Raw genomic sequence first — 26,636 nt, 5'->3', positions numbered from 1 at the left:
TCTAAAACTTACGGCCCCACCTATAGGGTGAATGTATAACTGAGTGCAATTCAAAATGATCACCCCATTTCCATTCCTTCTGCCAAATGCATGACTCCCATAAGCCAAGGATTGCCATTTATTTGGAACAGATCTAAGACTAGGAAATTAAAAACCAGAAGAAAGGTGAACCTCAGCACTTCATTCCTAATTATATAAGATTTATCTTCTTGCCTTGACCATTTTCCCTCACTTCTCCCCAATAATTAACCAATCTCTTATATTTAGCATACATAATCGTAAAATTAGTATCCAAAACCCCTGTCACTCTCCAACACTTTAAAATAATTCACCATTCTAGGGAATAATTTCTGAAATATTTTTACGTGTGTGTGTGTGTGTGTGTGTGTGTGTGTGTGTGTGTGTAGCTCACACTACACCTACTTAAAGTGTTTCAGTGGGTGAAGAACCTTTCTAATTGACTTGAAAAGTTGCTCAGCCTACTATACCACCCACTGTGATCTTTATGAAGTCTTGCAGAAGAAATCCCTCTTGAACCTTAATATCCAGTGACACTGTACTTCTCCTGAGTTACTAGAAAGTTTTGATCTTAAAATAATCATGAATTATAAGACTGGGGACATATGCATGTTTGTTTTGACCCTCTTAAGTTTATGAGTCAAATTTTATGGCCAACTTCCAATAATTTACAAAAGAAGTCTATGACATATTTTCTTAAGTCCTCATGTTATGCTACAGGATTTTTGCCATACCTATTTTGCCTTCACCTGGAATTTGTCAACTACCAATTTTATATTTTGTATTATATACATATATATCTAAGCTACCCCAAACCCTTTGTGGAATAATGAAGGAAAGAAAAGAAAAGATGGAAAACAGAAAAGCAGGCAGGTAGGCAAGAAGGTTTGAGGAAGGAAGGAAGGAAGGAAGGAACCCAAAGTGTATGTGCAGTGTATGTATGTGTATGTGTTGGTGTGCATATGTTTGCAACATACATTTAGGGGAATGGCATGTAGTGCTATATGGTACATGCACATGGTATGTACTAGTTACCCATAAGTATGGCTGTGACAAGCTGAAGCAGTGATGGTTTGGGCTCATGCATCTATTTGGTGGCATAGACTCATCTGAGCTGGGTCTATGGACAGTTGGCCCAAGTAAGTATGATTAGTTCATTTATATACATCCTTCCTTTACAGCTATTCTGTATCATCAGTACCTAACATAGTATTTGGTGTATAGTTTGCATTGAAAAAAATATTTGTTAAATGAATAAAGGAAATGATTTGTCTTATGTATGGTCAATATGCTTCCAATCACACATTCCAACTCTATATTCTGTCATGTGAGTCTCTCAGTCACATCATTAATTGTATACCTCTTTTTCTTTGTATGGTTTACCTAGGATGAATAGGTGTAATAATTCTGTAAGCCACAGTTCTAGTTAAAGCTCCACTCTCAAACTCTGCATGAGTTTCTGAACTTGGAAAAAGGGTCAGAGAAAAGACAAGGCCTGAGGCCCTGTGATTCTTGATCATAAACTTTCTCCTCCAGATTATTACTTGTCCGTTTGTCCATGTGTTTTATACTAAGTCCAGAAAGAAGTTTACTTCAGTTTATACTTTGAAACTGAATTTTAGAGTCCTTGTATTAAGATTTTTATTTTTACTCATTTTTTTCCCTTAAAGATCAAAAATAGAACATAGGAACAGGTATTTTTTCCCTTCTGTAGGTGACAAAAAATAATCAAAGTCACATCCATAAAATCTCTTGTTCTCTTTATTTTCATTTCTCTCCTAGATATAATAGAATGCTTACTAAAATAATGTGATAAGCACTCAAATTAAGTTCTATGATGAGTACCTCCAAAGAAACCAACTGCTTTCTGTTCACACTGAGATCAAAATAACTGGCTGTATTTTTACTCAGACTATTCTCTCTAGTTGCCATCCCCACTCCAACCAAGAATTTTTTCACATCAGTCTGGTCTCAGATCAACCAGAATCTTGCCTGACACGAGGACCACTTTTACATTATAAATAATAGTGTTTTACCCTTTTTCTTTTTCCTAAGAGGAAGGATTTAAATGAGGAAAACACACTCTCCTTCAAAGTGCAGGCTTCTTTTTAGTATTTCTCTATATGTCTTTATGAAAAAAAAAATCTATTCACAGTTGAAAAAAATCCATTTACCTTTGTACTGCTGGTGCTATAGCTCCTAGGAAATAATGACACAGAGAAAATTCCATGAGAAAATGTTAATTGTACCTGTATTAACTGATGATACAAAATAAAGCAATTAGAGCTGAGTGTTATCTTTTGGGTCATTGTGATCTCAAAACACAATTCAGGTCATAATTATTGTATAATCTTCTTTTCTTTTTTTGTGTCTAATTTCTAGGCCATGCTTGTACTTCAATTTATCAGAAATAGGCCTTCATTTAGGACTGTTTGCTATTAAAATATTTTTTAGCTACCATAGGTTGATTTGAAATATAATAAGCACAATATAAACTTGTAGTAAATGTATTGGAAGCTATATATATACTTTTCAGAAAACATTTAAGAAACTCAGTTAAAATAAATTGATATCCAAATTGCTTTTCAGAATTTATAAATTCAATGAAGATGAAAAGAGGACAATAAAACCATATAATCTCTAAAGAGATATAACAGCCCCACTGCAACCACTGCCTCACTGTGCTGTGTTTCTAAGAGTAGTCAAAGGAAGTCAAATGGGAAACCTTGTCATGCTTTGTTATCAGACTGAGGTCATTTGTTGGAAAAAAAGGCAGCCTCTATCTCTAAAGGTCAATGCACATTAGTTTAAAGCCATGAATCATATAAATTTGAAAACGAATGAACTTGACTTTTATTAGAAGTTAGTGTGTATGTTTTTCAAGCCACCAAAAAAAGTAAAAATAGAATTATTCTTTCTCTTTTGTATTGTCACTTTATCTATTATTTATATTAACTATTAGACATTTAACTACAGTGAAATGCAGAATTGTGTGTAAATTCCTAAACACTTTCTTCAATAATGAATTCCTCTCTTTTTATTCATTATGCCCTTACTGTTTATTAGTCCTTAATGACTTTGAATGTATTTTAAAAGGTTTGATTGTAAATTTAGCAAATAAGTAAATTGTAACCCATATCTCAAAAAAAATAAGTTATACGATCCCTCTTATAATATTAAAGTTAATGATTTATCTCTTTCATATCCATTCAGTATATTTTCTTAACTGCTTACTTTCATCATTCGTCAGTTTAACAGACATTAAATTTTAAGATCTACATTGTATTATTATGAAATATACTATTTTAGCATGAAATGATGAAAAGTTTGAAAAAAATCTCTTTATGATTGGTAAATAATGACAGGAAAGGCAGAACATTTTCAAGAAGCATTTCTCACCAGGAGAATATGGTTTTACAAACTGGGAATTCTGGGACAATGTTTATTTATAAAAATATTGAACTCCTACCATTTCCAAGAAACTAAAAATCATTTCTTTGACCAGCCTAGCCCAATAAAAAAGGAAAGGTACATATGTATTGAGTTATGAATAGATTAATAAATGATAAAAGAAATCTAAATAATGCCTATCATTTTTTTTTTAAGGCCACTTTATTTTTAGGAAAATATTTTAAATTGTGCAAATGCAACATAATTTAAGGGAAGACAATTGAACCCCAATCCTTCATACATACAAGTGCGTGTTTTGATAACTATAATACTTCTAGAATAATCAAAATGGATGAGTATAATTAATTTGTACACACTAGGCTTCCATAAAATAAAAGTAACATGATTTTTTAAACTTACATTTATAGAAAAGAACACCTTATATCTTCATTATGTTTTGCTTGAGTGCACAAGTCTTTCTAATTTGGCAAATTCATGCTTGGCTTTACACACCGTTCCTAGCACGACAGATAATGAAGCAGCAGGTTGGACGCCAGGCACTCCAACCACTTCTATTTCTGTTCTTACTGTGTATCAGTGGGTTCAATTGGTGGTAGAAAAATTAATATGCAGAAAGTATTATAAAGATGTAAAATAACTACTTAATGAGTTATAAAGGTATTGTTTAATTTATTCCTACACTGGCAACTTGTATGCACTATACACAGAAATTAGGAGTGTACATATAATCTGAAAATTGTGGTATTTAAAATTGGATGGTAGAGATTTATTGTCAAAGCCTTCCTATCACTGCTTGACAAACAAAAAGAAACCTTCACTGAATAATGATAGAAAAGTATGTACAAGTTACAAAATAGTAATTCTTTAAGCTCCTTTTTGCCTTGCATCTAAATGCTGTGTTATGTTGACAGATCTGGGAAATTTTAGTGGCCGGACAAGAAGTGCAGTCTCTGTGAGGGAAGGCCAGGGGGTTGTTCTGATGTGCTCTCCTCCGCCTCATTCACCAGGTACAGTCGGATCCCATTCTATATTGCTGCTGCTCTCTTTTACTATATGCTCATTCTTTTAGACAGGGTATTGACTGGGGAACATTCAGGTGAAATGTGCATGGTTTTTGTGACATGTATCAGAGTACCAGATGAGTAATTAAAGACCATAGAGTCTAAATGCCATTGGGAAGGAGACTTAGCTCCTGTGATAAGATTGTTTCATTGTCTTTCTAAGTGTTGACTGTCCTGGTTATGTCTCTGCCTGCCACCAGTGAGGAATATACTGCTTGGAGTACAAGGAAAGTGATAAGCTGAAAGAGTAAAAACTATTCAAAATTATTTGTAATGTCAGAGTTGAGTTAACTAAATACCACTGTGCATCTTGTTTCAGAAGATAAGCTGGAAACTGGGTTGTTTATGGTGTAGTTTTTCACACTGGAACAAAAACTGCTAAGAAATTTTTTTGTTCATACAAAACTATAATTTACTTGTTCTTTTCTTGCTACTTGAGTTTTTTTTGTAAAAGTCATGGTAATAGGTAAGTACTTCTTGGGGTTTGGAGTAACAGAATCGTAAACAGTGCTCAGGTTAATTATCTTACCTTTTGCTAACTCACAGAAAAATATACCCATTATGTTTGAGTCCTATAATTTGAGATGAGTGCCTCTTTGTACCTCAGTATAGTTTTCCTATAATACAATTTAAGAAAGGACAGCATCAATTAGAGAGAGAGAGAGAGAGAGAGAGAATCAAACATCTATTTCTACCTGAGAAATTATGAAGATTTTAGAGTTAACAACTGTAAACAGAATTCAGGATCCTGGTAACTCAACCAATTTTTCTTCTTTGTTTAGCGTGAAAGCAAGCCATATTTGTTTCTAGGTTGTATTATTAGTGTAGTGTTTGGGCTCAGTTTTGTTCTACCATAGATAATCCTTATCATAAATTATGATTAGACCTCAATCAGTTTTCTTAAAATTTCTCATCTTTATCTTACCCTCCTAACTTTCTTTTTAATTGAAAGAAAAGTAAACTATGTTTCAACAGGAAAATATTTTTGAAAACATTCTGCTTTGAAACTCAGAGGAATCACTATGAGGAATAATTTCTGAGTTGTACCAACCTAATTCTTATATGTCAATTCAGTCACTCCAATCCTTTTGTGAGCAGTTTCAGAAAACATATCTAGTCTTACCTATATGTTTTACCTTTTTTTTTTTTTTTTTTTTTTTTTTTTTTGCGGTATGCGGGCCTCTCACTGTTGTGGCCTCTCCCGTTGCGGAGCACAGGCTCCGGACGCGCAGGCTCAGTGGCCATGGTTCACGGGCCCAGCCGCTACGCGGCATGTGGGATCTTCCCGGACCGGGGCACAAACCCGTGTCCCCTGCATCGGCAGGCGGACTCTCAACCACTGCGCCACCAGGGAAGCCCTGTTTCACCTTTTTAAAAAGGATTTTAGTAGGTTTAGGAGACTCCTATAGAATTAATACATGTTATGTCTAATGTTGGGTCATTAGATTTGTTTGAAGAGAAGTATTAGATAAATAAGTGTTAGAGATTAAAAAAAAAAAAGAGGGGAAGATGGAGGAGGGGGAGGAAAGAAAGGAGGAGGAGAAGAAGGAGGATGAGAAAGCAACAGGCTCTACAGAGGATGAAGCTGTTCATCACCAGGCTTACAGGGGTTAACAATATGCAGTGACCCCTGTGGAGAAAAAGTAAGATTTTTCTGAGGTACAATCTATATTGCAAGGCTGTTGGAACATGTGTTAAAAAATGAAATGAGAGAGGATAATATAAGAAACAAAGCTGCAAGATTACACATAGACAAATTATCCAATTGGCAGAGAAAACTATATACAGAAGCTTTCTAATGGGAAAAAATAGTATAGTGAATTGCATACATGATAAGCATAAGATAAGAATATGTATTAATAATTGATTAAATAAATAAAAATGCAATATCTGATTGAGATCAACAAGAATAAAGTCGGCAAGAGCAAAGCCAGCTGATTGCTATTGTATATGTCATAAGAAATATTAGACTGATTATATAATTTAAAATTGTAGGAGAGGTTATATTCTACCAGATACTCATGTTGAAGTGTTATGCCGAATGACCTACTCAAACATCAGTGTTAGCACAGCAAAGTTTTGGGGGACACATGCATGACACAGAATAACAGGAGTAGCTCAGCATCTAGACCAATGTTTAACACTTACCAGATGGGTAATTATCCTCTGATCAGCCAAATCCTATAGCATATCTTTAGCTTTTTTGTTGAACATGGCATTTACATTCTGGTTCCAATTGAAATCCCTGAAGACATGGTTCCCACTGCAGCTCTTTAAAGTTATGACTGTTTAGTCTACCAAATTGTATGTGCCATTCAGTGTGAGATTGGAACATATATCCTCCCTTCTCCTCATTGCCCATTCTCCTTTCTTCCTCCTTACAAAAAAAGACCCCTCAAGTTTTAAAATTTCAGGTCATCAAACTCTACACTTTCTTGTTGCTGTCATTCTTCTTCATTTCCTGAAGATTTTACCTTCTTTTCTTCATTCTCATGGTCTTGTTTTACAACCAATCTCAGCCACTTATCCGTTATTACCAACAGCTACAATCTCATAATTACCTCATTTGCAAGCATCTATTCTCTGAGTAGCATGAACTATCTTCTGCACACTGCTTATAGTACCCTGATTCCAGGAATCCTTTAACCTCATTGAAATCTACAAATCATTGATCCTACCTCCTTTTCACCCTTCTTCCCCTCCTTTGATCCTTACTTTTCTCCTTCAATCATTATCATTTTCTTGCATACAGGCTTGCTTTCTTCATCTCTCTTTGCTTCATCACACTGACTCGACAGTCAGCAAAGCCCTGATCCCGATGTAAATCCACTTTTCAGCCTACTGCATGCCTGAAACTACTCAGCTTAATATGACTGTAGAAAAAATAGAGAGTTATGCAGACTAGTCTAAATCTAAAATACAAACTATGAATTTCAAGTGCGCTTATGATGACCAGGAATTAAGGGGGAAAAAAAACCAAACCTAGTCCTTTCACTGTAATTTTGTCAAACTTTCAATGTCTCCCATCATTCAATTTTTCTCCCATCCTCATTTTCAGCTGATAACCATTTCATTGTAAAAGGAAAGCGATTAGAAGATAACTTCCACAAGCCTTCATCACCAAGTCACACACTCATTAACATGTGTATTCACACTCTAACTTCTCTTTTTTAGTATAGATGCATTGCTGTGCTTCTAAGGCCAATCCCTCAACTTGTGCACTGTAGTTCATCCTTTTTTATCTACTTAAAGAATCGCTTCAGTAATTCTCTTTCCTCTCTTCTACATTTTTACCAGAGATTGTTTACTTTCTTCTGCGTCATTCCCAACAGGGTGCAACCATACTGTCCCCTACTTCATCTAAAGACAAAACAAAGCAAAGCAAACGTCTCCTGACTCCTGTCCTCTTTCAGCTACTACCTCATTTTCCTGCTCCTCTCCATAGCGAACTCTTCAAAAGCTCTGTCTGTACATGCACTATCCAATTTAACTCCAGTGCGGTCTCTCTGTCTCTTTCTGTCTCTCTGCCCTCTTTCTCTGTCTTTTTCTTTATATTTTTAACAGATTTATTGAGATCCAATTTATATCCCAGGGAATTCACCTAGTTTAAGTGTACAGGTAAATGAGTTTTCATATATTTAGTACAGTTGTGTCACTATCACCACAATCCAGTCTTAGAACTTCCATTATTTCACAAAGGCATGTCTGCCCATGTCCCCAATAACTGATCTATTTTCTGTCTCTATAGTTTTACGTTTTCTAAAAATTTTATTTTACTGGAATCATACAATGTGCAGCCACGTGTGTGTGTGTGAGTTTGGCTTCTTTTATTTGGCTTAATGTTTCTTTACGTTTCATCCGTATTGTGGCATTTATCAGTAGTTTGTTACTTTATATTGCTGAACAGTATTCCATTGTGCAGATATGCCCCATTCTGTTTATCCATTCCTCAGTTGATGGCATTTGGCTTATTTTCAGTTTTCATGTTGGTCACTCTTTCCTTTATAAAATACTTTCTTGCAAGATTCCACACACTCTTGCTTTCCCCTTACCTTACTTCGTAATCCCCTATGCTGACTTTGCCCCATTTTCTCAAACTCTTAATCTTGCAGTCCCCCAAGTAAGTGCTTGTCTTTGAACTTCTTTCCTTAATATACCCTCACTCCCTTAGGTTTCACCTCACAATGATCTTTAAGTACTGACATCTCCCAAACATATGTTTCCAACCAGGAATCTGGGTTGTATATTTAACTGTCTATTCAAAATTTCCATTTGGATGGCTAACAGGCACCTCAAGCTTAACCATGACTAAAACTAAACTCCTGGTTATATCCTCCCCAAATCTGAGGTCTTTTCCACCTCAATTAATGGCAATTTCATTTCTTACAATTCATCAGCCTTAGAGTCATTCTTAACTTCTCACTTTCTCTCACACCTCACATAGAAACCATCAGTTTTATTGGCCCTACTTGAAATTTTATCCAAAACCTGACCATTTTTTATACCCTCCACTGATAGTTCTCTAGTATAAACTACCATCATTTCTTACCTGGGTTTTTGCAGTAGCCTCTTAACTAAGCTCCCTCATTTTGCCTTTACCTTTTTTCAATCTATTCTCAACATACTAGCTAAGAGTGATTCCTTAAAACTAATTTGTATCATGTCACCCCTCTGCCTAAAACTCTCCAAAAACTTCTGCTAAAGACTGAAGTGAGTTACCCCAAAATTCATATGAAGCCCCAACTCGCAGTGTGATGGTATTTGGGAAGTAACTAGGTGTATAGAAGGCCCTGAGGGTGGGATCCTCATAATGGGATTAGTGCCCTTATAAGAAGAGATATTAGAGAGCTCACTCTTTCTCTCCTCATTATGACAACATAGTGAGACAATGGCCATGTGCAAGTCAGGAAGCAAGCTCTCACCAGAAACCAACTATGCTGACACCCTGATCTCAGACTTCTAGCCTCCAGCATCGTGAGAAAACAAATTTCTGTTGTTTAAGACACCCAGTCTGTGGTATTTTGTTATGGCACCCCAAAGTGTCTAATACACCATTTTATTCAGAGTCAAAGCCAAAGTCTTTACAGTGGGTTAGAGAGTCCTTACCATTTGACTCCATGTAATCTCTCTGACCTTATCTACTATTCTCCCTCCTATTTTTTCACATGTAGTCGTGGTCTCCCTGATGCTCCACAAGTAACTACACATGGTCTTGCCTCAAAGCCTTTTCAGTTGCTATTCCCTGTGCCTGATCCCTCTTATGCTTGGCATATGAATGTCTCCCTCACATTCATATCTTCCTTCAAATTTTACATTCTTGGTAAAACAGTTTCCTGATTTTCCTCTTTTGATATTGCACCTCCACAATTCCTTTCCTCTTCCTCCACTTTCTTTCTCTCCATAATGCTCATCACTTTCAATATACTGCACAATTTTACTTACTCATTTATTCACTGTCTCCTTGATTTAGAATGTAAATTCCATGAGGACAGAATTTTTGTAGTTTTTGTTCAGAGTTGAACTCCATACCTAGAACAGTGCCTCACACAGAGTAGGAGCTCAAAAATTATTTGTTGAGTAAATATATGCATAACATTCATAAATAAGTTAGCCAAGGATTTTAACCCATACATAACTCTCAGAAACCTTGAGAAAGAAATCATAAACAAGAAGAAGTAAATATAGATCAGCCATGTATTCAATAGTAAGAAAACTTTTCTTACCATTCATCTTTTTCTCGATAGATGCTGTGAATTGTAGAACAGATAAATGAAACATGATTCACATCATCAGTATGGAAGAATAAAATGGAACATTTTATATTTTTGTCAAAAGAACAAACTGTAACCTGAATGATTGGATTTATTAGTTGAGATCACAATCACACTGTGAAATAGTGAATTAATCTTAATGCTTTGCTTAATCAATTAAAAGGAGAACTTTGAAAATGTCTTGGGGAAGTCAAGTCAAAAATTCTTGCTGAAGAGGCAGGGTGAGTGTAGAAAGAATAAGCCAGGTCTACTCAGTGAGAGAGGCCTTGTGATTGCATCCCTGGTCTGGCGCCAGTTAGCAACAGCCTCTACAACTGCCTTTGTTTTGGTGGGATGCAACTGTGCACTGTGAAATGAGTAAATACCCTGAGATGTACTAGAATCTGAGACCCAAATTTCTGTCAAGTCCAAATAGCCATGTAGATCAGCACAGCATACCTGGTTAACTGATGCTTGATTCTGCTTTGTTCCCCACTCTTATTTTACTTCCTTCTTTCAAATCATAATTAGTTTATTATTTTATTTTATCAGAGCTTTATTAAGTGAAGTAAAGTGTTGGAAGTAAAAGTTTCCTAATATTTTTATCTCCGCTAGTAGATTATATGTTCCTTAAGAGTATGAAACTTTCCACCTCATATTTGTATCTCTAATATTTAGTGCACTACCTGACATTTAGTAAGTATTCAGTAAATGCATGTTCAATAACTGAATAAATGTGCTGATTCTAACAAGAGTTTTATAAGGCTTTAGACAGTTTCTATTAGCCTCCTGTGATTAGTTTATCATAACCAACTCACATTTATGACAGATATTTGGGTCACATAATATCATATTCAAATATTATTACAAAGTATAACAGTTACTAAGATTTAGTAGCAACTATATGAAATTGTAAATAGTTTATACATCAAAGAAGATTAAATAATATTCAGAAATAGCCCCAAAATCCATTTACTCATTATCTCAAATGGACATACATGCACATTTTTTTTTCTGTGAATAAAAGCAAGAGCTAGGATTGACTCATTTGCTAAATTCCCCTGTTTACTTCCCAAGAGAGCAATATTAATTCCTGTCAGTAACATCTGTGAATAAAAACATCTTGATTGGATACTGAAGTAGTTATTCATTTACCAGGAAATAGATATATATTTCTAGACTGTTAAGCACATCTGCTGAAAGTGATTCTGGTTGCCAAAAAATCACCTCTGTCAGTTTAGAAATTTTGAAATTCAGGGTTATACTATAAAAAAAAAGCTCTGTGAAAATGTAAAAATAAGCCTTATAAAACCTGTAACCAAATACAGAAATACTTTAAGGTTTAGAGGTTATCACCATAGATACTTTTAAATAAAAAATCAGTAATTACTATTTTACTTTAAATATTTTTTATTCTATTTTGTCCATAAGCATTATCTCAGAAGTTTACACCAAAGTGGAACTTAAAATTCTTGTACAAAGTGTTAGGTTGTAGTTAAAAATATATATGAATATAGCATTTTGCAATATAACAATCACATTTTCACATTTACTATACCATGTAATCTTTGCAAAATATCTGAGAGTTAGCAATTATTTATCATCCCTGTTGTATTGATGAGGAATCTACCCTTTAGAAAGATTAAGTGAAACCCTTAAGCTCTCATCTTTAATAAATCATGGAACCAGGATTTCAGTCTTTGTTATATTTTATACCATATAATATATATTTTGGATAAAGCTATACTAAAACTTTTATACCATGAACACAAACAAGAGGTTTTTTTTAAACAATGGATTTATCAGCCTTTCAAAAAATGCTTATTTTATTATATCAAATATTCTACTTAGTTTTTCATTCAGTGAATGCTTACTGAGTGCCTACTATGTTTTTTTTTTTTTAAATTGGGGTATAGTTGCTTTACAATGTTATGTTAGTTTCTGCTGTACAATTAAGTGAATCAGCTATAGGTATACATATATCCTCTCCCTCTTGGACCTCCCTCCCCCCACTTCCCCCATCCCACCACAGGGCACTGAGCTGAGCTCCTTGTGCTATACAGCAGGTTCCCACTAGCTATCTGTTTTACACATGGTAATGTATATATGTCAATCCCAATCTCCCAATTCATCCCACCCCCCTACCCTACCATGTCCACACATCCGTTCTCTACGTTTGTGTCTCAATTCCTGCCCTGAAAATAGGTTCCTTTGTACCATTTTTCTAGATTTCACATATGTGCATTAATATACGATACTTGTTTTTCTCTTTCTGACTTACTTCACTCTGTATGTCAGACTCTAGGTCCATCCATATCTCTACAAATGACCCAATTTCGTTCTTTTTTATGGCTGAGCAATATTCCACTGTGTATATGTACTACATCTTCTTTATCCATTCATCTGTTGATGGACATTTAGGTTGTTTCCAAGACCTGGCTATTGTAAATAGTGCTACAATGAACATTGGGGTACATGTGTCTTTTTGAATTACGGTTTTCTCCAGATATATGCCCAGGAATAGGATTGCTGAATCAAATCAAATGATAGCTCTATTTTTAATTTTTTAAGGAAACTCCATACTGTTCTCCATAGTGGCTCTACCAATTTACATTCCCACCAACAGTGTAGGAGGGTTACCTTTTCTCCACACCCTCTCTAGCATTTATTGTTTGTAGATTTTTTGATGATGGCCATTCTAACTGGTGCGAGGTGATACTTCACTGTAGTTTTTATTTGCATTTCTCTAATAATTAGTGATGTTGAGCATCTTTTCATGTGCTTCTTGGCCATTTGTATGTCTTCTTTGGAGAAATGTCTATTTAGGTCTTCCAACCCTTTTTAGATTGGGTTGTTTATTTGATTTTTTTTTTATATTGAGCTGCATGAGCTATCCTTATGTTTTGGAGGTTAATCCCTTGTCAGTTGCTTCATTTGCAAATATTTTCTCCCATTCTGAGGGTTGTCTTTTTGTCTTGTTTATGGTTTTCTTTGCTGTGCAAAAGCTTTTAAGTTTAATTCAGTCCCATTTGTTTATTTTTGTTTTTATTTTCTTTACTCTAGGAGATGCATCACTATCTTTTAACTAATGAATTTAGCCTATTTATATTTATTTCTACTATCTTATTTTATACTAGTTACCCTGCTTTTTCTATGATTTATTTGCCCTCATTTCACTTTCATGGGTTTTTTTTTTTTAATTAATGGAAGGTTTTTAAATGCATATTTCCTTCTACTCATTTCAAAATTACAATTTTATTTCTGTTATTTCCGAAATTATTTGTAAAATGTTAATATGCCTATTTAAAATTATTTTGATCACTTTATATATGATTGTTTTGCTGATTAATTGATTCACTCATTCATTCACTAGTCAAACAGAATCTGAATGCAAGTGTATGGCTGAGATATAAAATTGTTTTATAATAGAATACGTTTAACTGAGTCGTGGATATATGAAGTGTTAGGTACGTATAGATATTACAGAAAACTTCATATATAAGTCTGAAATCTAGGAAAGGGGTCTGGGCAGGAGACTATAATTTTAGGCATAATCAGCATAGTTGTCTCAGGATTGATTATGAGATTGGTTGGGATCTCTCAGGGAGATTGTTTACAGCGTGAACAGCATGATTTCTCTTGCTATAGTAAACAATATGGGGAAAAAACTAATAAAACAAACAAAAAAATAGTTGTTCTGTTTCTATGATACCAACCAGTTTAAATAGCTGTGAATTACTGACAGAATTTGTGATTTTACTGGCACAATTTCAACAGATTAACTTGAAATTAAAAATATCTACAGTTCACACTTTTTACCTCCAAATGTTTGTTAGGATTAAGTTAACTGCTTAGATGCAGAAGATTCATTGACTATTTAAAGACTGCATTGCTGTAGTTTTCAAACATATAAGATCTAGAATACTCAATGTTTAATGCACCTTCTATATGTCCAGGAACACCAGAGACTCAATTGTTGAAAAAGAGAAGAACTTACATCCTCAAGAGAAGAGAACCAGAATCATTATTTGGCATCTCTATTACTTGCAAAAATCTCTACTAAGTCCTGAGACAGGTGTAAGAAGAGCTTAAAAGATGCAAGCCCAGTCCCAACAAACTTGACTTAAAATAAGAGAAACACCACAGTATATAAAGTCACCTGCATCTAGATAAAAAGCATAATAATTAAGAAATTTATTTGCCAAAAACATTTTATCATTTTCCTTATTCTACTGCCTAGACCCTTAGCTTATTCTCAATTCTACTAGCCTAGTATCATTTTGCCTTGGTAATCTTGTAAAATTATGTGTGATTGAGTCCCAGGCAAAATAAATGCCTGATCTGATATATCTGGCTCCCTACAAATTCAAAACCATAGACACAGGTCCAGTTCCCCCAAACATGTTCTCCAAACCTACCCATCCCTCTACTGTCCCTCCTTCAATCGCAGAATTGTGGTGACTCCATGACACTCATGGGGAAATGGGGAATACTAGTGCTGAATGTATCCTGAGTCTTAAAGTGAAGGAGAATAAAATATAATAATTGGTTATATAGGAAGTGCCAAGGAAACTGGATTAGAGGCATTACATGAAGATTTACAGACTAATATTTTATGTCTGCATGTGTGTTTTGAATCATCATAGAATATAGGTGAATTTATAATTAATGAACTATAACAAAGCTAATGACCTGCACACAGCAAACACAAGAGAGTAATATACTTCATTGTCCCTTAAACACTCTCTTTGTACACTCTCTAGTAAATAAGTTACTCATTTCAGAAAAATACTCAAACAGCAATGGACGCTGAATGACTAAGGGCCCTGGTCCTATTCCAGATGCTAAGTCAACTTAGCAACTAGGTTGCTAAAGCAACCCTGCATTTCCTCTAGCTCTGTGACTCCTCTGTGAAGTTTTAATTAGGATAGAGCAAAGGAGGCCTTTAGTACTTAAGTCTGAGCTGTAAAACTCCAGCAGAGACACTTAGTATTAAAGAAAAAAAAATTTTGTTTTTATTTTCTTTAGATAGAAAATATTTTGATCTCAACTTAATTTAAGATGAGTAGACAAGGTCACCAGCCTCAAATCCACTGTGGAACTGGATGATGTATAAGTTAACAAATCCAGAGAATGCAACTAGGTGGCCATCTAGTATGATAAAGGAATTACTAGGTAGTCTCTACTTCCAAATAACTATACTATAGCAGAATATTTCACCTAGGATTTAAACTCAGACAGCCAGGGATTCCCAGCCTGGCTCTGACACTTACTGTTGACTTTGTTAAAGTAAGTCTTATCTTACCTGTAAAGAGGGGTAATAAAAACTACGTCACAGGATCATTGTGAGAATTAAGAGATAGTTTATGTAAAGCAATTAGCCCAATGCTTGGTTGATAGTAAGCGTTAAATTCAGTTTTGTCCTGTGGATCTGTCCTCAAGAATCCTCTTCAGAATGAAAATGCCTGTGAGAGAGATAACACCTCAAATCATTATGTACTAACATTAAGTACCAGTTTGCAGGGATTTATTGACATCAAACTGACAACAAGGTAACTGGAAGATGAGTGGCACTTGGAAATGTGAATCTGAGGGTTTGAAATGGGAGAGGAATCAATGAATGGAAAAATGAACTCTGTCAATGAAGCAAAAGGTCACCAGGACCTCTATCTTTAAAGGACCTCTGTCTCTTTTTTTTAATTGAGTTATAATTGACAAATAACACTATATTAGCTTCAAGTGTACAATATAATGATTTGATATTTGTATATATTGCAAAATGATCATCACAATAGTCCAATTAACATCTGTCACCATATATAGTTACAAATTTTTTTCTTGTGATGAGAACTTTCAAGATCCACTCTCCTAGCTACTTTCAAATATGCAACACAGTGTTAATAACTATAGTTATCAGGGTGTTCATTACATCCCCATGACTTCATTTTATTACTAGAAATTTTTTACCTTTAGACCACCATCACCCATTTCACCACCCACCCCCCGCCTCAGCCTACCACTAATCTGTTCTCTATATCCATGAGCTTGCTTTTGTTTGTTTTTAGATTCCAGGTGTGAGATCATATGGTATTTATTTTCTTTCTGTCTGACTTATTTCACTTAGCATAATGCCCTCAAGGTCCTACCATGTTGTTGCAAATGGCAAGATTCATTCTTTTTATGGCTGAGTAATATTCCTTTGTGTATATGTACCATACTTTCTTTATCCATTTATCCATCAATGGACACTTAGGCTGTTTCTATGTCTTACCTATTGTAAATAATGCTGCAATGAACATGGAGGTGCATATATCTTTTTGAATTAGTGTTTTCATTTTGTTCAGATAAATACCCAGGAATGGAATTGCTAGATCATGTGGTAGATCTATTTTTAAATTTTTTGAGGCACCTCCATACTGTTTTTTTATAGTGGCTGCACCAATTTACATTCCTATCAAAAATGCACAAGGGTTTCCTTTCCTCTACCTCTTTTTTTTTGTTGTTTTGTTTTGTTTTTTTGTGTTTTTTTTGTGGTTCATGGGCCTCTCACTGTTGTGGCCTCTCCCGTTGCGGAGCACAGGCTCTGGAAGCGCAGGCTCAGCGGCCATGGCTCACAGGCCCAGCTGCTCCGTGTCATGTGGGATCTTCCTGGACTGGGGCACAAACCCATGTCCCCTGCATCGGCAAGCAGACTCTCAACCACTGCACCACCAGGGAAGCCCCCATTTTCTCTACATCTTGCCAACGTTCTTTCTTGTCTTTTTATAATAGCCATTCTCATAGGTGTGAAGAGACATCTCACTGCAGTTTTGATTTATATTTCCCTGATGATTAGTGATTTTGAACAGATTTTCATGTACCTTTTGTCCATCTGTATGGCTTCTTGGAAATAAAATATTCAGATCCTCTGCCCATTTTTTAATCAGATTTTTTTTTTTTGCTATTGAGTTTTATGAGCTCTTTATATATTTTAGGTATTAACCCCTTATCAGATATATGATTTGCAAATATTTTCCCCCATTCAGTAGGTTGCATTTAATTTTGTTGATGGTTTCTTTTGCTATGCAGAAGTTTTTTAGTTTGATGTCATCCCATGTGTTTATTTTTGCTTTTGTTCCCTTTGCTTTTGGAGTCAGATCCAAAAAAATAATCATCTCCAAGACCTATGTCAGGGGGCTTACCCCCCTATGTTTTCTTCTAGGAGTTTTACAGTTTCAGTTATACTCAAGTCTTTAATCCATTTTTGGTTACCTTTTGTGTGAGGTTTAAGATAGTGTTTCGGTTTCATTCTTTTGCATATAGTTGTCCAATTTTCCCAACATCACTTATTGAAAAGGCTGCCTTTCCCCATTGTATATTTTTGGCTCCTGTGTCATAAATGAATTGATTATATATACCTGGGTTTATTTCTGGGCTCTCTTTTCTATTCCATTGTTCTATGAGTTGGCTTTTATGCTTTTATCATTTTGTTTTGATTACTATAGTTTTGTTTTTTAGTTTGAAATCAGGGACTGTGATGCCTCCAGCTTTGTTCTTCTTTCTCAAAATTGCTTTGGCTATTCAGGGTGTTTTGTGGTTTCATACAAATTTTAGGATTGTTTGTTCCATTTCTTTGAAAAGTGCCATAGGAGTTTTGACAGGGATTTCTTTGAATCTGTAGGTTTTTTGGATATTATGGACATTTTAACAATATTAGTTTTCCAATCTATGAACACAGAATATCTTTTCACTTCTTTGTTTTTTCTTTTTTTTTTCATCAGTATCTTACAGTTTTCATTGTATAGATCTTTCACCTTCTTGGTTAAATTTTTACTAGGTATTTTATTTTAATGAAATTATAAATGAGATAGTTTGATTAATTTATTTTTCTTATAGTTCATTATTAGTATATAGAAATGTAACATCATTTTGTATATTGATTTTGAACCCCATTCAGGGGGACTCTTCATCTTTAGTTGGTACCAGAAATCACTCACTTAAAGCAACTCTATATAAAATAGGAACACAATTTCACAGAGTTGAAAACAAAATATTTTGGTTGATATTTATTCTTTAAAAAATGAAATTTTACATTTTAAAATCTGAATCTCATAACTTAAAAATTCTGCAATAACTACAACTCTGAGAAAAAAAATTACTCAAAAAGGTATTTTTTAGCATCTTTTTCCTACAAAATTGTAAGATAGCATGACACCCCATGCTCCATATTTAACTTTTGTACCTACAAAGATCACAAAAAATAATTGTTCCCCAAATACTTGAGGAATTCAGCAATCTTCCCAAGGCCTCTATCAATATTCAATTTCAAATCACTATATGTTCAATCATGTAACGTCCACATTCTTGCAGAGTTTCTGGGCACTTCATCACATCTTCATTTGTTAGTAACTATGCTCTAATGATCAAAGCCATTTTTCAAATTTGCCTTGAAATCTACAACTTTTTCAAGATTTGCAGTTTAACTTTGCAATATATGAACGCTGTATCCTCATTTGTTATAAACAACTGACAAAAAAAAGAGATTGGCAAGATGGAAAAAGGTAGATTTTAGTACTAAGAAGGAAAGAGTATTGTTGGGACTAATTTTTAAAGTGATGAATTAATTTGTCATTATTGTTATGTGATTATGATTTTTCTTCCCTAAAATCTCTTGTTATCAAGGGGGCATGACTTACATTATTTGGACACAGACACAGAGAACTACATTGTCAAGTTCTCATGAGGGTCATCCACTTCTTTAGAATAAAGAGAAGGAAAGGAAACCAATATTTTACACTTTCTATATAGTATCTTATTTCTTCTTTATCACTGCTTTGTATGTTTATTATTGTTACCTCCTCTTTATAAATGGGGATGTTGAAACTCAGATAGAAATTTCTCTAAAGTCCATGTCTAACAAACAACATGACAGAGATTCACCCATGTGTAATCCCAAGCCCAGTGTCCTTTTGTTTACATAATATGGGCTTTCCACAGCTTCATTCTGAAATTTCATTGAAAAATTCTATTTTGTGTATACATTGGTCACTGTTCAACCTGTTTGTTACACCAATTTAAATGAATAAGTAGTTTCATCAATTATTTTTACCGACTTGACCAAACTGTTAACTGAATTGAACATTCAGCACTGCCAAAATCAACTGTATAAACAATATATGAAAGTAAATAGTATGAATATAGAAATTTTAATATTTTTACCAAACAGAATAATACAATGCTCAAGTTTGTATCTCAACAATTATTTAGAAGCCAGACCGGATACGTGATAATAGAATCATATTGAATGAAACGATAGAGAAATAAAGGAATCATGTATTTTTTACTATGCATGCTTTCCTATGTGAGTCAAATAAATAACAATACATATTTTATACCCTTAAATTTATACAGAAAAAGTCTGTTTCCACCCAAACACTGATAGCCAGTAAAACATTTATAATAAGAGCTTTACCTGGTTGCTTAATAGTTTCTGAACTTGGCTCTTATCAACAGATAAACTTTGACATTCTTTTAAAATCTTTACAAATCAGTTTTAAAATATATGTTCTTATCATGCACTCTGTTGTACTGTGTTCTCTAGATGTCACTGGAAAGGTAAGCTCAACGTGTTTTGGAATATTTTTTTTTTAAACTCCATCTGACAAAATTTATACATAGAAAGCTAAATATCACAAAGCAAACACCTCAACCTGGAGTTTGTTTTAGAATATTTAGACACAGTAGAAGAGAAAAAAATGTAGAACATTGCAATGACCCTCTTTTTCTCTTATTATATTGATTTTGGTTTCTACATATAGCAGCTCAAGTTTATTTGTTTTTGGTTGTTAATCATATTTCACCATGTATTTCCAGCTCCTTTAAAATAGTCTATTTTTCCCCCTTTTTATAAGTTACTCTACACGGAAGAGTGTGGGAAATAGTGGGCCAGGAAATCAAGCTGCTCACTCCTTTGGTTATTACTTTACTGGAAATAACTCGTGTTTTCATGTTGTGCTGATATAAATTCCCACTTTGATTTGGGCAAGGCAGTTGAACGAGTCAAATTAATGTGGTAAAATGCAGCCAAGGTAGACTGAATTGATGAGCTTACAAATTAAAAGTCCTCATATTTTTTGAAAAATTTAATACTTCTTTCCTCTCGTGTGCTTTGATATACCAAAGAAACAATATTTTCTCATTGACTCTGATCCAATAAAGAAGATGATAAAAAGAAAAACACACATAATGGAGTCATGTAGTTGAGTGTGGATCCTAACTATACCATAACTAGAATGTTGATTTACAGGGCAAGAAATACAACTTATCTTAGCCTCAGTTTCAACCCTTAAAAATAGGAATACAAAGAGCTCTGATCTAATATAATACTTTAAAGTAATATTTTGGTACTACTTTTCCCAAACTTCTTCTCAAGTAATTAAATAGTACCATAGATCTTTGAGAGAAACAGACAGCAATCACAGTAATTCAAAACAGAAAAGCCAAGGAAAGTAAATAGCAGGTGCTGGCTTTAAAATGAAAATTGATCATCACAGAAAATAATAGGGTCAACAATGCCATAGTCCAGTTCTTTGCTTCCTACTCTGAGAAATCTTCCTACTTGCATTGAATTTAGCTTACTTACCTAAGCATTATCCCACCAAACTTAAATTCCTCTCAATCTAAGTTCAGCAAACTTTTCCTGTAAATAGCCAAATAGTAAATATTTTTGTCTTTGTGGGTCGTATAGCCTATGTCACAGCCACTAAATTCTGCCCCGTAGCATAAAAGTACCCATTGACCATGCAAAAAACGAATGAGGGTAGCTCTGTTGTAATATAGCTTTATTTATGGACACTAGCATTTGATTTCTATATGCTTTTCATTGATCTTTTCAATTTTTTTCAGCTATTTAAATACATAAAATCCATTTCTAGCTCACAGTCCATAAAGAATCAGGTGACAGGGCTTCCCTGGTGGCACAGTGGTTGAGAGTCCGCCTGCCGATGCAGGGGACATGGGTTCGTGCCCCAGTCCGGGAAGATCCCACGTGCCACGGAGCAGCTGGCCCTGTGAGCCATGGCCGCTGAGCCTGCGCATCCGGAGCCTGTGCTCCACAATGGGAGAGTCCACAATATCGAGAGGCCCGCGTACCGCAAAAAAAAAAAAAAAAAAAAGAAAAGAAAAAAAGAAAAAAAAGAAAAGAATCAGGTGACAAATCAGATATGGCCTGTGGGCTGGAGTATGCCAATCCCTGATCTAACCCAAAATTCCCTTCCTGCACCTTTTTTTTTTTTTTTTTAACTTTTGCACTCTGGGGTCAGAAAGGCTCAACTCTGTCATTTACCAACGGTGTGACTTTGGCAAAGTAATACAACTTGCTCTTATTCTAATTCCTATTTTCAAAATTCTACATGTATATGGTAGGTGAAAAGATGCAATGAGATAATGCAAGTAAAGTGCTTAACCTGGTAACTGATAAATAGTAAATATTCCATAATAGTGATTCTGATGATGATACCTCCCTCACTTTATCTTCTTCGGATCATCTAAGAAACGATTCATCCTTCTCTACTCCCACTCTCTTATCAGATTTCCTAAGTGCCTACAAACAAGTTTCCTTCTCTAGTCTAATTCTTATCACATATTCCACTGTGTGACAGTGATTTCTGACATTTTAACTTTTCTACTTGATGGAGGTAGTCCTTGCATCTTTGTATCTTTTATAATCTGCTAACGCAGTCCTGAATGTATCAGCTGCTCAATAAATACTACTAATTAATCTTATTAAAATAACTTATAAGGTTGTCCAACAAACCCATCTTAAATAGCTCATTTCTGTATTTTTCAGAAGATAAAAGATCATTCTTTATAATTTTATTTTCAAGGAACTAAATGTAGCGATATAGTTATTTAATCACACAATATAAATCTTACTGTAGAGGAATAGAAATAAATAGAAAATGTTATCTTCACCTAGGAATTTAAATATGCTCTAAATTAGAAAATTAACATTTTAATCATTAATACTTTTTATTTTATATCACTTATTAAATATGGATGATTTTAAATTAGCTTCACATATAATGAACATTAGCATTTTTAAGTGTACAATTCAATGAGCTTTGTGACAAAAGAATAGAGTCATATAAACACAGTCATAATCATGCCATAGAACATTTCCATTATCACAGGAAGTTCCCTAATACCTCTTTCCAATCACTTTCCTCCCCCAATGCCCATCCCTAGCATCCACTAATGTCTACCTTATATACCTAAGTGTCGTCTTCTCCAGAAATTCTTTTAAAGGAAATCATGCAGTGTGTTGTCTATAAGCTTGGCTCCGTTCACTTAGCATAATGTTTCTGAGGTCCATACATGTTACTGAGTTAGTAGCTAGTTCCTTTTGATTGCTGAATAGTATTGCATAGTTTCAATGTATCACAGTTTGTTTATCCATTCGCTAGTTGATGATGGTGGCTGTTCTCAAATTTAGGCTATTATGACTGAATCTGCTGTGAGCATTGGAGTATAAATCTTTGAGTGAAGAATATATGTCCTCGTGTGATTTTTAAAATTTTCATATTACAGGTACATACATAATCTTCATTTTCTCCAGGAATGTAGCTTGCTTTTAGCATGTATATATATATATATATATATATATATATATATATATATATATATATATATATATATATATATGTAGCTGTATGAAAATCTTGTTCCTACTCTTGTTATATTGCTATCATTCTATGAAAATTTGTACATAATTTTAATGCTAGTATCTATTGTTTCTTTCCTTTTGGAATGATAAATACATTTGTCTTTTCTGTAAATATGGAGTCTTTATAACACACATATTTGCTTCCTTTCAGAGTTAAGATTCCTTTCCATGTCTGTAAAAAAAATAGATCACTAATGATGATGTCACTGAAATGATTATAAAAATAACAGTGGTTGTATTTCTTTTTCTTTCTTTTATTTGAAGAATCTTTTGAAGAATCTGAAGAACACAGAGTGTTTTAGCTATATCTATGCAGTCTCCAGACAGAATCATTTGAAATTTTAACCAGCTGCACATATTTCAGATATATGTATATCTTTCAGTTTGAATACCAACTGATAATTAGTAAAAATCCCAATTTATCTTAGAGCACCATGCATACATGACATAAAACATCAGAATTTATATTCGTCCCATGTAAACATTATCTAAATTATTATTAGCACTTTCCTCCCTACCTCCATTCCTTTCAAAGAAGTAGACGAAATAATGGTTCAAACAAAACTGACATAATCTATGATGAAATTGAAAAATAAACTAAGGATAAATAATGTAAAGTTTGTAAATCCTGAAAACATACAAATGTTTATGTTGCAAAAGTCATAATATCAAGAAGGATAAACTACATCTCCAACCCATATTTATCTTCATATATATCTATATTTATATCTATATCAGTATCTTTATAATTTATTTAAGATATAAGGAGATTAACAGATCAGCAACTTCCTGATATTCTTTAGAGTTTATAAAAAAATGTGACCTGGAAGTAGTGTATTAAAGCTAGCCTTTTTCAATCAGAGTTCCACAAGGAAATTAAACGCTGCAGAAGATGATTTGAATGGCTGTTTTCTCAGTTCTTTCAAGGATAGTACATAGCTAGTATAATTCTAATGAATAGGATAGAAGTTAATTCTTTATATACAGTACATGACTTAGGGCATTAGAGATTAGATTTTTTAATAAGCAATATATTGGAAACATTATGGCATGTCTAATCTCCATTTTTATTTTAATAGCTGCACAGTATTTCAAAAAATAATTTGTTTAACCTCTACCCTGATGTTTGACATTTGAGCTTTATAAAAATATTTATTTTGCTGTAAATAGCCTTGCCATTAACAGTTATAGATATCTGCAGATATTCTAAATTATTTCTTTATACTAAATTCCAAGAGATGGAATTTCCTTGTGAGAGAATCAGCAGTAAGGTGGTTGACAAGTATCGTCAAAATGCTCTCCAAAAATACTGCAACAATGTAAATTAGCTTCATCTAGTCACCCCTGCACTAGTTGTAAAGCTCTCTCCTTAGTCCACTTGAGTTCTATTTAGTATTACTCTTTGCAAAACCTCTGAACTTCAAATTGTTGGTCTTTGTTAGACCTCTGTAGAGTAGGTCCTGTGTGGAGCAGAAGGTACAGCTATATTCCCTGGCCCCTCTTTCATCCTGGCTGGCTGGAACTCAGTTCTCTCCTAGTTTTGTAAAGGGCATTCATTGCCTTTCCCTCACATGTGCTCTGACTGCCTTTCTCTAGTCCTTCTAACAGGAATAAAGATTCCTATTCCTCCATCAAACCCATTTCAAGAAAGATACTTTACAAAGCAGAAGGGCTCCAACTTCACAGCTCCAGTCTCTTCACTGTTCAGAGGCACCGTCATTATTTTTACCTCCTGCTGAACACATTTGCAGAGGTTAAAAAAAAATCTTTACCAAGGATGAGAAATAGCAGGGGGGGGGAGGAAATAAACATTCTCCTGCCCATTGGCTGATTCACTTAAAATACAATTAGCACTTTGCCTAAGCAAACATATTGTCAGTTTCCATTTAGTAAAGTTCTAAGACTATATCTAGTTTCCTTTTTTTTTTCTTCAGAGAGTAATAGGAGCTAGGCAAGCATTATCTAATTAGTCCTTTGAATGCCTTCAACTTTTCTTTTTCCTTTCTTCAAAAGGACACTGCCTGCTGCTAGGTGCTTAGCTGCAAATAACATTTTTGGACTAGATGAGAAGAAATCCAGACTCTCCTGTAACAGTGAAAGGGTTATATGTGAACCTTGTTAAAAAGTCCGAACAATATCAGATCTCACAGCCTTATTTCTCTCTAGCCCACTGGTAGGCTGGCATCCCAGCCAGGGTCAGGGAATATGGAGGATGATAGTCTCTATGGATCAGCAGCCAGATGTGACTAAGGAAATGAAGAAAGTAAAATCTCAAGCACTGTTGTCATTGTTGTCTCACCATGTAAATAACCAAAACAGCCTAGGCTGGGATAGAAGTCCATTGTCTTAAGTGTGGGCTTCTCCTTAAACATTAAGCACATGTTAGGCGGGGAAATGTAGAAAACTATTCCTTCATTAAAAACAAGCAAAAGAAAACAATATTTATAGAATTCTTACTGCATAAGAGGCACGAGTCTAAGCTCATGCATGGATTAATCAAATTAAAACAATACCTATAAAATAGGTCTTTATATTATTATTTTATTTTGTAGATGAGGAGAAAAGGGTAAAATAATTCTTTAGCTAGTTCTATGATTTTTCTAAATTTGTGTATTTAAGATAAACTATTCAATTTTTTTTTAGTATCTTATTAAGGAGAATTCCCTTAGACCCATAAAAATATAATAAGCAGTGTGACTCTAATTAGAATATGCCCATGTATGTTGGGGAGAGGACAAGTCAGCTGCTAAGAGCTGCAGTCCCAAAATTGTTCTGTAAAGCTGGTCTGGAGGTTACTGATATAAATGGTTTCTCTTACGCTGTTCTTACATATTGCAAAGAGGCATTAAGCTAACAAGCCTCGAAAATGCGTGCCCTTAGACATGGCAGATCATTCATTGGAACCGTTCTTCCCCTTGGGGAGAATGAAAGTCTGGAGAGAGAGAGAACTGACTGACCTCGCCCAATTAACACAGTACCGATGCAGGCAGAACAGGCCGGCAGTGACAGGGCTGTGCTTCAGGGATGTATGTTCCTGGTCTGTGATCCAGGTTATGTCAACATCATTCTGGGTGCCATTTCAGTGGCTCTCTATTGGACACAAGAGAAAGAAGGGGAAAAGACAAAGGAAAACTATGGACTTTTTAAAATTTTTAATGTACTTGAGAACTTTGCTTTTCCCTTAGGAAATGAGCTCTTTCTAAGCCTGTGTGCAGCTGCAGTCTGAAGCTTGACAAACAGGTCAGGAAGATAGGAAAATGCTATAATAGCAGCACAGCTTTTTCAATGGAAACTGATACTCCTAAATGTTACAGTGCTTCAATCTGAAGTTTAACTAATCGAATGTCTTTAATCTAGAAATTGAACCAGGCAGCAGTAAACTGCAGAAGGTTTATCCTGCACTGAAAATACATACCATTCATTTTATATCTTTCCTTGTGTTTAATAAATGAAAATTTCCAAAAACCTATTGTTAAAGATATAGAATTTTGCTTTCTGTTTTGGGTAAGCTGGTATCATGCAATTGGTCTCTAAAACTTTTAAAATAAATATTGTCACCTTTTTCTAAGAACAGTATTGAAAAGAAATCAACAAAGAACTCAGATTTTGAATGATTTTATGGAGGAGGATGGTACTGAAAAGAAATCAACAAAGAACTCAGATTTTGAATGATTTTATGGAGGAGGGGGTGTG

The 26,636-nt window shown here is 34.4% G+C and overlaps 1 protein-coding gene across 3 annotated transcripts in view; it reads left to right on the top strand.

The window, feature by feature from the left end:
- Positions 1–26,636, top strand: part of CNTN5 (contactin 5) — a gene marked incomplete at both ends in the record, with an annotated part of 779,158 nt that overhangs the window by 357,200 nt on the left and 395,322 nt on the right. For 2 of the 3 annotated variants that reach the window (XM_082660863.1, XM_082660862.1), the window contains one exon: positions 4,341–4,436. The exons of the other annotated variant lie outside the window; for it this stretch is intronic. In XM_082660863.1, the coding sequence (XP_082516989.1) occupies positions 4,341–4,436 (96 nt within the window). The remainder of the gene's footprint in view (positions 1–4,340; positions 4,437–26,636) is intronic. 3 annotated transcript variants of the gene reach the window in all.

This window comes from Grampus griseus (genome assembly GCF_964374135.1).
Source record: "Grampus griseus genome assembly, chromosome: 8".
In the NCBI taxonomy this organism is placed as follows: domain Eukaryota; kingdom Metazoa; phylum Chordata; class Mammalia; order Artiodactyla; family Delphinidae; genus Grampus; species Grampus griseus.
This window is presented reverse-complemented; position numbering and strand designations above follow the sequence as displayed.